The sequence below is a fragment of the Neoarius graeffei genome, chromosome 15, assembly GCF_027579695.1.
Source record: "Neoarius graeffei isolate fNeoGra1 chromosome 15, fNeoGra1.pri, whole genome shotgun sequence".
NCBI lineage: Eukaryota > Metazoa > Chordata > Actinopteri > Siluriformes > Ariidae > Neoarius > Neoarius graeffei.
In genome coordinates this window covers 46,256,609-46,271,570 of record NC_083583.1, presented here as the reverse complement: position 1 = coordinate 46,271,570, position 14,962 = coordinate 46,256,609, and the positions used below count along the sequence as shown (strand labels likewise).

Genomic DNA, 14,962 nt, shown 5'->3' with positions numbered 1-14,962 from the left:
TATTTGTCAGTCCTACTTCCCGATTTTTCCTTAAAAAAAATTCAAACACTGCAGGCATAACAATAGTGGTTTTTGGTATATAATAGACAAAGTGATCTCAGTTCACACTCAAAAATATCATTTAGGTGAGTAACAGACTAACATGGAGCACTAAAATTTGTACCTGCTTTTTTTTCCTAGCCCTGAAATGAAAGGTGGCCTCGCTCCCTACTCCCTCCTCACATAATGGTTATCTATCTACCTACTTATTTAAAAAAAAAAAACACCAAAAACAAACAAACAAAAAAAATCACCCCAACATGCACTGGTTGTCATAGTGACCATCCTCCATGCTGCCAGGCTACCTGTGATTGGCCATGGCAGCCCCTGATTGGCTGTGGCTGCTAGATGCTTTCGAGGACGCTGCTGGGGGTAAAAAGCCAGAAAAAAAAAACCTACACTGATGTAGTTTTATTGCCGTTTCTTTCTTCCTCCAAATCGCTTCTGCTGTCATCCTTATTTTGATTAATGTATTCCCTGATCTATTTATGCACATGCATGGGGGGAGCGATGGCCCATTTGGGCTCTGGAGACGACCCGCAGTACATTTTCTTTAAAAGGCTGTACACAACACACAGGTGAGAGAGAAAGGAAGGAAGAGAGAAGGGGGGAGAGAGAGAGAGAGAGAGAGAGACAGAGAGAGAGAGAGAGATATGCCTCGCATCTCGGGTCTCAGCTAAAGTCAATGGCAGGAGCATGAAAGTCTGAATAGGCACAGGAAGTGTGGGGCCCTGTTCTTCTAAACCGCTCACATGTAAAAGGGGGTTAAACACCAGAGTCCTTGTTGTCATGGGAATAAAGAACAGGAAGAACAGTTGCCTTTAAAAAGAAGATAGTGAAACACGTAAGTCATGCTTTTTATGATGCACTGAGTTTTCGGTCCTCTGTCTCTCAGAAGTCAAAGCATTTGACAAGATCCAGTTCATAATCTAACATACAGTGGTGCTTGAAAGTTTGTGAACCCTTTAGAATTTTCTATATTTCTGCATAAATATGACCTAAAACATCATCAGATTTTCACACAAGTCCTAAAAGTAGATAAAGAGAACCCAGTTAAACAAATGAGACAAAAATATTATACTTGGTCATTTATTTATTGAGGAAAACGATCCAATATTAGGATATGAGAAGAGAAATAGAGAGATGAGAAGCACCTGTGATATTGTGCTTGGAGGAACTGGAACTCATCTTTAATGCGGTCACAAGAGTCTGATGTCGTGAACTTCAGCTGCTGTGATGAAGCCTGCAATCAAAGCATTAACATTCAGTCAGTCAGACGCCTTCACCCCCACTGCTCCAGTGTATGCGCCCACGCACACACACAGGCCCTGTTTTCTAACACACATTAGCCTGGTTAATGGCACGCCATTCAAAATGGCATTAAGAACTTGCATCACTTCCACAATTTCCACGAGGCTTGTGAAGAATATTACATTCCAAAACATAGATCATGAAGGAATTCTCCTGCGGTAGGACTGCTGCCTCCACTTCACCATAAATCTGCCAATGCCTTTTCCAAGATATGAAAATTGAAAAATAAAAATAAAATTAATCCCTGTCAATCAACTGTCAGTCAAAATAGACAAATCGCTAAATTTCAGCTGTATTACATGTGAGGCACTTACAGCAGATATTATTTCCCTTGTTTCTGCAAAAAAATTCCAGCAGGAGAAAGAGGACAGATTATGATTGGAGAAAGCTGACTTCTTCTGTCATGGATGCTCAAGAACACCAGGTGCCATGCTGGCAGCACTCCCATAAAGTAAACAGGAGGCCCCTCGTATGTTTTTGACAGATTTTTATGAATACACACTGCTCCGATTTCAGGAGAAGACAACCTTGTGAAAATCAGAGTCACCTCTTCCATATAGTGCTTTAACACTGTGGGACATTAACCATCAAGTCAGTTTGAACCAAAAAGCTAATGAGGTAGAGTTTAAGCACACAGGCAATCAAATTCAAGTCAAGTGCCTCTGCTCTCATTAACAGTTGAGCATCCCGAGGGCCATGTTATCTACTGTACTGCCCAAGGGTAACAAATCACCTTATTTTTACATCTCATTTCCTTCTGTAATCATCCGTTTATCTCAACTTTGGACTTTAAAGGGCAAAAGAGAGTGAACGTAGGGGTGGGCAAAATTATTATAATTGGCATCACAATACTTTCAATATATTTTCAATAATGCTACATAATCACAGTATACACATTTCTACACACTAACTAAAAATCCCTTGATGTAAACTTAATGTTACTGGTTCACTTAAACTGCAAGTACATTGCATTGTATCTGCACATGTATGCATATACGTACAGTATATATTATCCTGCATTTTTTAATGTATGTGTATATTCAACACACACACACACACGTATACTTTGTGTAACTATATGTATGTATACATCTATCTATGTATCTATCTACCGATTACATATTCATATTACAGTAGGCCTGTTAACATTTACATGCATTGCACTTTTATGCTAATTGGCAATTCTGGTTAGATGACAACTGCATTTCATTGTTTAAGTACTTGTACTTGTTCAGTGACAATGAAGTTGAATCTCATTTAATTTATGAAAGGTGTCACACAATGTTTTTATTTATTTGAACAGTCTTGTAAACTGCAATAAAACAGAACAAATTTATTTAAAAAAAAAAATGCTGCCTGTTCTACACCGAAATCTGAATTTGGTAGATCCACCACCACTCTGTTTTACAACATTTTGAATGAATATGATTCCTGATTTATGACTGACTGATAAATGCTTGATTCTGATTGGTTAGAAGGTGCTGATTCATTTTCTATTGCATCATGGCTCTGACAATAAGCGAATTGCGAATCTCAGCCCGCGCAGTGCATTATGGGATCGCTAATTTTTTTGGCTACTAAACAGCACTTCAAAATGGCGGAAAGCAGTATTGACAACTACGATTTAGATCAGTTTAAACTTTGGAAAGTTGACGATTTGAAACGGTTTTGCAGTCATCGTGGACTGCCTGTGACAACCAAGACCACGACTGGCAATAGGGCAAAACGTAAAGAAGAACTGGTTGCCCTTGCCTATGCAGCATCAGTCCAGAACTTACCATGCGTTTTATCTTAGGCCTACATTGTCTAGACTATACACACATACATGTATACATATGAATACATCTACTGTTAATTATATAAAGTAATCTAAGCCTGCTTTAATCTGTAGGCCTCCTGACTATAATCTATATGGCCCTTATTATGGGACACGAAGGTGGGCGATATTACAGTAAGATGGAAAGATGTAGTAAACCTGTAGGCCTTTTCTGCATAATAACTATGTAATATTTTGTTAGAATTGCCAAAAATAAATGACAAACTAAATATCTGAACAAACTTACAACTTTTTGCCATCTTTTACATCCTTCTGGGTCTTTTTTTTCGGTTGGAAATGTAATCAAAACAAACAGAGGTTCACATTTACATGACCTGTCTTCAGATGTAGGCCCAGTACAATTGTGCGTTTCTTCCACCGCTTAAGTTTATAACTTCCGTTAGTACATTGGTAAAAAGCACAGTGTGCATCTGTCATAGTTTTACAATTCACTTAAGGCTTAAGGTCTTTAAGCCAACCGCTATAAAGCTTTAAAGGAACAGTCCACCGTATTTCCATAATGAAATATGCTCTTATCTGAATTGAAATGAGCTGCTCCGTACCTATCCGAGCTTTGCGCGACCTCCCAGTCAGTCAGACGCGCTGTCACTCCTGTTAGCAATGTAGCTAGGCTCAGTATGGCCAACGGTATTTTTTGGGGCTGTAGTTAGATGCGACCAAACTCTTCCACGTTTTTCCTGTTTACATAGGTTTATATGACCAGTGATATGAAACAAGTTCAGTTACACAAATTGAAACGTAGCGATTTTCTATGCTATGGAAAGTCCGCACTATAATGACAGGCGTACTAACACCTTCTGCGCGCTTCGGCAGCGCATTGATATCTGAGCTCCGTATTAATGCGCTGCCGAAGCGCGCAGAAGGTGTTAGTACACCTGTCATTCTAGTGCGAACTTTCCATAGCATAGAAAATCGCTACGTTTCAATTTGTGTAACTTGTTTCATATCACTGGTCATATAAACCTATGTAAACAGGAAAAACGCGGAAGAGTTTGGTCGCATCTAACTACAGCCCCAAAAAATACCGTTGGCCATGCTGAGCCTAGCTACATTGCTAACAGGAGTGACAGCGCGTCTGACTGTGTGTGACTGACTGGGAGGTCGCGCAAAGCTCGGATAGGTATGGAGCAGCTTGTCTCAATTCAGATAAGAGCATATTTCATTATGGAAATACGGTGGACTGTTCCTTTAAAGTTCACGGTCCGCTACCTGTCTTCCTATAGTAACTTCAGCGCCTCGGTACTTCGTTTGGTAGCCGAAATAGTTGATCTAGAAAAGCCGCGCATGCATACAAGCGTTGCACACTTCGCTTATTATTCTGTGTGCAATGCAAATCACAGGGTTATATTGGTCCTCTCATTCTAATGCGCAACAACTTCCACAGGGACTCTCCATATACATGGATTTAAAAACAAAAAAAACACAAACACGTGTACTGTTAGGTAAGGAAGTGCTGCTGGAAGGAGACACAGGTTAAGCTTTAATATAACTGTTCTCTGACCCAGGAAAGTCTTCAGGATGGAGGGTTTTTTTTTCCCCCACTTTGCGGTTTCATTTTTCATGAGAGGAAAAAAATAGTCAGGCGGGTGAGGGAATGACTGTTTACAGCTGTTATGCAAGTGATAATAACCTTGTTTCATGGAAATTACACAACAGTGAACACATCTGTAAATGGATAAGATGTACAGTGTTGTGTTCTTTAATAAATAAAAAATAATAATTTTTGGCAAAATTGATGCAATTGTTGGCAAAATTCTTTTCTTTCCTTAGAAAATTACTGTGGTGTAAGCGGAATAAAATACAAGAGGGTGTGGTGTTATGGGGAAAAAAAACAACTTTGGCGTGATAATGGTAGCTTTGCATTGCACCACGCCAGATCAGAACACCCTGTCTTTGATTATTTTCTTATAACAGCATGCCTTCTTATGTTTTCTTCCTTGCTTTGGTTGATGTTCATCAAACACTCAACACAAACAGTAAAAACCAGCCTTAAATAATTCAGAACACCCACTCTGGTTATATATATGAACAGTTTTGCAACAAGTAGGAACATTTCTACCAGTTGGCAAAGTTCTACCAATGTTTTGTTCGGCCACAGGGGAAAGTGTAATAATAACAGCTAGAGGCTAAAGACAGACCAAGGGTCATATAGCTTAACATGAGCTCCATATGCAGAGTAGAGCACAGCACTCATGTGCCTCTGAACTGAGAACATACTTCACTCTCAGCCAACCAGCAGCTCCATGACTGAGGCGGTCCAGGAAACTTAATTTCCTGAGGAACTGTGGGGTATGGAACCAGCGTGAATTCTCAGACATCTACTCGAGTGGAGTATTGAGTGGTGGAAAGCTGCAGGTTGTTCCACCCACACAATAGTGGCCTTCAATAGCTGCTCTCTGTCCTGGCAGTTTTGGTAAACGAAACTCTGGATCAGAGCAATTCAAGGCTAGGTGCTACATAGAAAACAAGTTAACGGAAACGCCAGAAATCAGGCCGTGAACTAGGGCTGCTCGATATTGGAAAAAATCAATATCACGATTTTTTCAGTAAATATCGATATCGCGATTTTTAAAACGATATTTATACACCTTTTTTTAAAGCCCTGATCATCAACACCTGAGGCACCGGGCCACATTTTTATAGTACAGGCCTCATAGGCTACCTGTCAACCCTTCCCGTTGTACCCTGAAACGCCTTTTACTTAAACTATTTACTGTGCAAGCGCGTACTTTGCATAGGTCCTATAGCCTGCACAAGGCTCACGTTCTCCTCACTCAACATTTCCGATCACAGAGGATGGAGCCAGCGCTGGTATTACCAGTGATTACTGCGTAACGTCCACACTGGCTCGTAGCCAGCCAAGGATAAAATCTCTCTCTCACACACACACACACTACAATGTAAGCTTGTGTGTTGTTAAGACACCAACATTAAACACGCACAATATAGAGACAAGTCCTTAAGAATTAACATACATGAAAATAGGCTTCTCTTCCTTCATCTTCCAAATGTGGACTCCGCTATCTTTTTGGCATGTCAGCATTGAAATACCATTTGCAGAGATATTTCACTCGCCATTAAGAAAAGTAAAAGCAACACATGATTAGGGCTACATGATTAGCAGGGGGACACCGTTTTAAGCGCACGGAATTTTAAAAACAATGTAATTACATCTGAGTCCGTCTACATCGCGCAATAAACCCGTCCTTAGCAGAACCTACTTCAAAGCATGATGCTAGCTGCAGATGCACAAGTCAAAATCAAATGAACCCAACATGCCGCGGCGGGCAACATTAATAACCAAATTGCCTTACCTTAAAACGCTGCCTTGACCACAGGACGACTCGCAATTATTCCACTTAAATCCACACGGTTTAACACATCTAACACAGCTAGCAAGCTGGATATGTGCTAATATTGTTGTGCTTGTTTTCTTCCGTAGATGCCATTTTTACATTACCCAGTCCCACATCCAAAAATATGACGTAAATATATGTTAATTGTATTATTATAACTATTAGCAAGCAAATCAAACAACATATTAAGAAATCAATATATCAAATCACCCGACACGTATGAAAACAGAAGAACTGATTTTTTACTGTTGCGGAGATATCGCGGGAGTAGAATGGATGACGTATGCAAGGCTACGGTGTGCCTTAGGGGACAGAAGGGTTCGTTTTACCTTACTGTCACGTCAATGTTATTGTTGTTTTATTGCCATTGTAGAAATATTGTGCACGTCCCTTTCGACAAATGACAAAAAATCGTTTCATATCGATATTATGAATTTTGATATCGTTTGACACCAATATCGATATCGTGATAAAAATACTATATATTGCACAGCTCTACCGTGAACGAAGGCAAAACTGTGGCCTAAATGACAACATTCCAGGCCTCTACAAGAAAACCATTTCATGTGAAGATGAAGAAACTAATACCTTGTCCACACTAGGGATTTTGTACCGATACGATACTACTTTCATACCGCAACACCTGTCCACACTAGCAACTATACCGGTACTGTATCGGTATAACTGTATCGGTACGAAACCCACAAATGTATGGGTTTCGTACCGGTACAGTATCAGTACTGTAGCGCTTCGCTGTAGTGTGGACAGATGAAGCGGTTCTGTATCGATACAAATATAATGCGCATGCGCAAAGTCACACACCTCAATCGATGTCTTCGCTGAATAAAATAGTGAAGAACGGAGATTGGTTTTCTTTGTTTCTTTCTCAACTGCCTCGCGCGTTTTATACGATTCGACTGAATAAATGGCCACCAGAAATACAGACTGTACATTGACAACAAAAAGCACACACACGTTGTTTCATCCGCCATATTCTTGGAAGGAAGTTACTCGGTAACCACGGAAACATTTCGTGCACGTGCATTTCAACTACCGTGAAAGAAAACCGCAAACATTTCTTGCTAGTGTGGACAGATGCACTAAACTGTACCGGTATACTTTGTATCGATACAGTTATACCACTTTCGTACCGGTATATATGTGAACACAGCTATAATCAAAGTGACTTCAACTTTTACTTCTTTCTCTCTCAAACACACCACAAAAATAAAAAAACAAAAAGGGACAACCCCCTAACTTGATTCTTGCTATTGTGCTCGGTTCCTCTGAGATGCAATTAAAGAATTTAAAGGTTTTATGTGCTGCTGGGGCAAACTGAGAATCTACAGCAGCAGCTAAATGAGATTCATCATTCCAGAAACTTACTGTCAGCCCCTGACCCTCATCACTTAACAGAAACAAGAGTACTCTGAGAGCACAATGTCCCCCGCTGGCAACTCTGCCATAACTCTGGTAAAATGTGACTGAATTGAACGAAATTGCAGTATGCGTATTACCGACATATAACAAAGAATCCTGTCAAGTTTTGTGAAATTCCTCCAAAAATTGTGAGAGGAGTTGATTTCAGAAGGTGAGCACCCTTCCTGGGCCGGCCGGCCGGACATCGGCATGACATAATCCCCTTTTGGGCCTTTCGGCCAGCGGGGGATAAAAATTGTGAGGGAAGTTGCTTTCAGAAAGCAAGCACACCTGGATGAAATTGCCAAAGTACAAGTTTGTTAATAATCAAGGGCATAACTCTGGTAAAATTTGCCCAAATTAAACGAAATTTCAATACGTGTATAACTGTCATATAGCAAAGCCTTCTGCCAAGTTTGGTGAAATTCCTCCACAGATTGTGAGAGGAGTTGATTTCAGAAGAACGTACACCCTCCTGAAATTGTCAAGGTACAAGTTATTTAATCAAGGGTCAAAACTGTGGTAAAATTTTTACAAACAAAATTAAATCGCAATATGCGTATTAGCGTCATATAACAAGGCCTTTTGCCAAGCTTCGAGAAATTCGTCCAAAAATTGTGAGAGGAGTTGATGTCAGAAGGCAAGCACACCTTCATGAAATTATGAAAGTACAAGGTTGTTAATCAAGGGCCACAACTCTGGTAAAATGCAACCGAATTGAACAAAATAACAAATGTGCATACTACCGACATATAACAATGCCTTTTGTCAAGTTTGGTGAAATTCCTCCACAAATTGTGAGAGGAGTTGATTTCAGAAGGAAAACACACTCTCATAAAATTGTCAAATTATAATTTTGTTAATCAACGGCTGTAACTCTGGTAAAATGTGACTGAATTTAACGAAATCACAATATACGTATTACCAACATAAAGAATCCTGCCAAGTTTCGTGAAATTCCTCCAAAAATTGTGAGAGGAGTTGATTTCGGAAGGTGAGCACCCTTCCCGGGACGGACGGATAGACGGACACCACCACGATATAATCCCCCTTCGGGCCTTTCAATCAGCGGGGGATAAAAAAAACCTAATAAATGATTTTAAAAAAATTCCTTTAAACCTTTGAACAAACCTGGATTGAAAAATAAAAATCTGTGTTTACAGCAGTGCTGTGTCCAAAGACACATGAGATTAATGTGACGGGAGATAGCAATTCCTTGGACGACTGAGAGCACAATTTGTCAGCGAAACCATTCATATTCTTGCGCTCCCCCAACGTATTTCACCCAAAGACAAAGCACAAGAGTACTACAGTTAATCTCACCTCTGTTCCTGTTCTGACACGTGCATTTCACCAGGTTTGTGCTGTGTTTAAGTGTGAACAGGAATGACCAGAGAAGTGGATCTGCTTCTGTGTTTTGAAGAGATCCCAGAACTTCTTACCTCAGTGGATATCATCACTGAATATATACTTGTGAACTGGCAAATACAACAGAAATAATATAAATCAGAACTGTCACTTTTTATATCAACTAACTGTCTTTTGTAGCACTTTAATACCTGTTCAAGCAAAAAAAGAAGACGTGATGTGCCTGTCAGTGTACTGTTTCCTATAAATCTACACTCCAAAGCAGATAACTGTTCATGCCCTGAAATCAAGATGTATGCCATTTATGACAACGTTCGCATATCTAGGTCAATTTTATCCCCCCTGTAAAAAAAATAAATCAATAAAAATATGGCACTTTGTTTACCAAAGCAAACACCTATGACAAATAAATAGCTTACAATATAAAATCAGAGCATAGACTCAGACTGGAGGCTTCCTGAGCTGCTGCACGGGACGGCTCTGTAATCCAGTTGAGGGGTGGAAAGCTAATCCTGTTGGGCATGAATCTGATTTGGATGATTATCTCCATGGTCATGGACCTGGCACACACAGTCTCACATGTGCTAAAAGATGGCATTATCCCACTTTACCACACTGAGCCATTCTGGTTTCTTTAAGATGCTTTAAATGCACACCTCAGGTTGCTAGCATCATGTCACCTCATTCACCTGTGTGTTTTTTAATTGTGCACCACCAGAGTTTAGTTTTTAACAATCTGCCAATACTGAAACAAAGCACATAAAAATGGCAAAAGAAGGTGTTTCAAAGTTCAATTAAATTCACATGTAGGACTTCTAGTGTCTTGCTATGATTTGCATGAAATAAATCAATTTTTTTAATCAACAGTAAATGAATTTATCATCATCACTGGGACTGTTGCCACCCCAGTCACTGAAAATGTTTTACTGAAAAAGACTGGAAATGTGCTAGCTTTTTGGCCCAGAAGCATTTTCTTTTCTTTTTCCTTCCATGGGATCCGAGAGCACACTTCTACTCTAACATATAGCCCAATGTATTTGGTATCTGATACTATTTAATGCCTGCTGAAATATCTACACTTACGTACTTTTTGAACTACAGTGCTACAGTATTTCTGTTGAAAAAGAATTGTTTTTTGATGAGGGATTTTTTTCTCTGAATAAATTTATTTTAATTAAAGGTTGGGTTTTTCTCTCTTTTTTTTCAGTGTGCGATGAAGCTACTTCACCAAAACGTGGATTTTTTGTAAACATTTTTACTAATATCTTTACAAGGGGTGCCAACAATCATGGAGGTTTTGTAATTTGTAACACAATCTGTGCTTATTATTTTGTTATTGCCAATAAATCGGTTTGAGGTTTACACAATAATAGTATATCAATTGTATATGGTATAAAATGGGGACGGCACGGTGGTGTAGTGGTTAGTGTTGTCGCCTCACAGCAAGAAGGTCCGGGTTCGAGCCCCGTGGCCGGCGAGGGCCTTTCTGTGCGGAGTTTGCATGTTCTCCCCGTGTCTGCGTGGGTTTCCTCCGGGTGCTCCGGTTTCCCCCACAGTCAAAAGACATGCAGGTTAGGTTAATTGATGGCTCTAAATTGACCGTAGGTGTGAATGGTTGTTTGTCTCTGTGTGTTGGCCCTGCGATGACCTGGCGACTTGTCTGTGGTGTGCCCATGGTCAGCTGGGGTGGGCTCCAGATTGCCTGCGACCCTGTACAGCAGGGGTCTTCAATCCTATCCGCAAAGGGCCGGTGTAGCTGCAGGCTTTCATTACAGCCAAATTGGAGGCTCACTTGATTGTTGACTGGAGACGAGGGTGAAATGATTAAACAAGTGAAATCAGGTGTAGCTCCTGCTTGGTTGGAATGAAAGCCTGCAGCCACACTGGCCCTTTGTGGATAGGATTGAAGACCCCTGCTGTACAGGATAAGCAGCTACAGATAATGGATGGATGGTATAAAATGGTGTCAGGACATTAGCAAGCTGGGATATTTAAAAACAGGTCAAAACACTATTTAAAAAAAACACTTGCATAAAAGTCTGTAACATTCAAATGACTCAAAAAAGACCATCACCATTACTATAAAGGCTTGGTTGTCTGTCATTCCCTCCAATAACAGACAACAAAAAAAATGCATATCATCTTTCATGAGGGTGGCACGGTGGTGTAGTGGTTAGCGCTGTCGCCTCACAGCAAGAAGGTCCGGGTTCGAGCCCCGTGGCCGGCGAGGGCCTTTCTGTGTGGAGTTTGCATGTTCTCCCCGTGTCCGCGTGGGTTTCCTCCGGGTGCTCCGGTTTCCCCCACAGTCCAAAGACATGCAGGTTAGGTTAACTGGTGACTCTAAATTGACCGTAGGTGTGAATGTGAGTGTGAATGGTTGTCTGTGTCTATGTGTCAGCCCTGTGATGACCTGGCAACTTGTCCAGGGTGTACCCCGCCTTTCGCCTGTAGTCAGCTGGGATAGGCTCCAGCTTGCCTGCGACCCTGTAGAGCAGGATAAAGCGGAGATAAGATGAGATCTTTCATGAGATTCTTACAGGATTTGTTATAAACGTCATATATTGTAGCTCAGTGCATATGGTTCTGCACTAGAGCAAGGAGTGGCGAGAGTTCAAATCCCAAGACTATTAGAAAAGCCCTTGTTGGACCTTTGAGCAAAACCCTTATCCCTTCAGCTCTATGCTTGGAGAGATAAAAGAGACAAATTAAGATATTAAAGAAAACTTGCAATGATAAAATCTGGTACAGTTTTTGCACCATATATTTCCAAATGCTGCCACTGCAAGTTAGCAAAACCCATAATAATAACCTGTCCAAAGCTTATTTAATAAAACATCAGGGGGACAACAGAACACACAATAACCTGAGAGTAATTGTTCAGCTCTATACTTCAATAGGCTTCCATCTAAACAGGCTGAAATAAAATTAGGCATGTCTGTTTAAACTTAACACACTTCACAGGATGTGATGAATAGTACATGCTTCAGAATCCTGCTGAACTTCACACAGCAGCTCAGATTACAACCCCACTGATGGTTAGCTTGTGTGTTATTGGGGTTTTTTCCTCTGCTTATAATTTACCATTTAAATTAATTGTGGTAAACAATTTAAATCAGCCAAAACTGCTAGTCAAAAAAGACAGGAAAATAAGCACTGCTACGGGCGGCACGGTGGTGTAGTGGTTAGCGCTGTTGCCTCACAGCAAGAAGGTCCGGGTTCGAGCCCCGGGGCTGGCGAGGGCCTTTCTGTGTGGAGTTTGCATGTTCTCCCCGTGTCCGCGTGGGTTTCCTCCGGGTGCTCCGGTTTCCCCCACAGTCCAAAGACATGCAGGTTAGGTTAACTGGTGACTCTAAATTGACCGTAGGTGTGAATGTGAGTGTGAATGGTTGTCTGTGTCTATGTGTCAGCCCTGTGATGACCTGGCGACTTGTCCAGGGTGTACCCCGCCTTTCGCCCGTAGTCAGCTGGGATAGGCTCCAGCTTGCCTGCGACCCTGTAGAACAGGATAAAGCGGCTAGAGATGATGAGATGAGATGAGATAAGCACTGCTACTATTTCAAGTTTATGGAGAGTTGGGGAAGGTGTAATATTATTACCGGCTGTGCGGTCAGGAACTGCTTGCTGGCAGAGGCAATTACAAAAACTCAGCTGGATGTTGGATTTTTAGGTGATCCTGAAGTAAAGTTTCACAAACATTTTCAAGAAATTTGTGTACCTGAAATAAATAAATAATTTCTACTTGATAACATAATCAGTATGTAAATTGATATTAACTAATGAATTATGATTTGGAACCAATCAATTGAGGTTTACATTAATGAGTCTTCTGATATGTACATTTACATGAACCCAGGCGCTCTCACATTATACTCGCATTGAAACTGATTTTTTTTTAATGAATCCAAACATTTTATAAATATCCTGTATAAATACACCAGCAACAGATTCCTGAATACATTCATTAGTTTCCAGTTTGATAATTGAGACCCAATATATTTTACATCTGATGACAGGATAGAACATCAGATCTCGGCCGAAATGTTCGTTGACTTGTCAAGGTCGCAAAAAAAAAATCCTTTGTTTTTTCATACTTGCTAACAGTTTTTTTATATAAGTATTTTTGTGAGGCATACGCCAGCCAGAATAACCAACAGGCTAAACTAATCTGGATGGTATTTACAAATAAGAAAGAAAAGTTATTATCGCAAGCAAAATTCTGGTAACAATGTGCTACATTGAAACTATGTTTCACAAAGAGAACAGAAATCATAAACTTGTTTGTTTCCCTTAAGCTGGGCATACACTGTGCGATTTTTGGCCCGATTTTAACACGATTTTCACTCGTGCGACTATTTTGGAGATCGGGCCGAGTTTTGGCTCAATCATGCGTCTCGGATTGTGTAGTATACACGGGGTAACGACAAGCGATTAACACCTCACGACCTCCTCCCGATCGATCGGATGAAAATCAAACCTGTTTGAAATCCTGGTCGCCCATCGTGAGGCTATCGCACTGCTGAAGCAGTGTCACGAGCCGATTTACCTCAACCTGTCACACTACACATACGCGAACACAGATACGGAAGAGAAAACAGAGACTTCCGGTTTCCTCCTCTTCTTCTTTTTCACGTTGCAGTTCCGGATACAAGAATCTGACGAGTCGTGTATGGAAGTACAGTGTGAGCAGTCAGATCGCATCCGAGCATCTGATTGTATAGTGTGAGAACAGGAATCGTAAGCTGCGTGCTGTTTACCCCTGCGATTCACTCGTACAGTGTGAGCAGCAGCTGAATACCGCGATTGAAAAAAATCGCACACTGTATGCCCAGCTTTAGTCTGTATAAATGAATTTACCTAACAAACTAGCTCGCCATATACACGTTATTTACCAGCTGGGAGGTCCGTATCGTGAAATACCGTGGCCGAGGTCAGTATTCAAGGCCGAGGTCACGGTATTTCACCATACGGACCGACCTTAAAGGAATAATCTGGAGTGAAATGCTTTCTAGGTCTATTTTCGCATTATTGGGAGTGCATACGTTGAGTTGCTACCACAATCACGTCAATCGGTTGTGTTTTGAGACAGTTCGTTTTTTGATTTCAACCAGAAAGCGCTAACACGGCAGTGCCCGGGGCATGTCTTTTTGCCGATACAAAACGCTAGTTTTAAAACCATTGCAAAGCTCAAAACAACATGACAGTTCTGTGGAAGTGAGTAGAGGGTTCCTACAAACAAAACAAAGTGTCCCTGGCTCTGCAAGTGCACGGACAGAGTGTGCAAAAGAGTAAATACAAAGCCAGTACCTTAAGCCTAGGTCACAACCGGCCGTACGTGCTCCTACGGCCGGTCTATGTGCAAAAAAACCGCAAGAAACGCACGGAGGGCGCGCGTGTGACATGCTGATTTTCAAGCCGTAGACTGGCCGCAGACCGGCTGCAGAGGTTCTTTGTCATGCCAAACAAACTCTACCGGCGCTTAAGTTTTTTCAGGTTGCAAGACAAACTTACGGCCAACGTGCGTCTTTCTCCATGAACAAAAAAAAACGCAGCGATTTGGGAAACGCCAAAAATCGCACAGCCAAAAAAATCGTACGTCCGGTTGTGACCTAGGCTTACCTGAAGTTGTTCTACT

General features: G+C 41.1%; 1 protein-coding gene across 2 annotated transcripts in view; it reads right to left on the bottom strand.

The window, feature by feature from the left end:
• The window catches only part of tle5 (TLE family member 5, transcriptional modulator), an 80,350-nt gene that overhangs the window by 35,186 nt on the left and 30,202 nt on the right, over window positions 1-14,962 (bottom strand). For both annotated transcript variants that reach the window (XM_060941482.1, XM_060941483.1), the window contains exon 2: window positions 1,194-1,282. In XM_060941482.1, coding sequence (XP_060797465.1) covers window positions 1,194-1,282 — 89 coding nt within the window. The remainder of the gene's footprint in view (window positions 1-1,193; window positions 1,283-14,962) is intronic.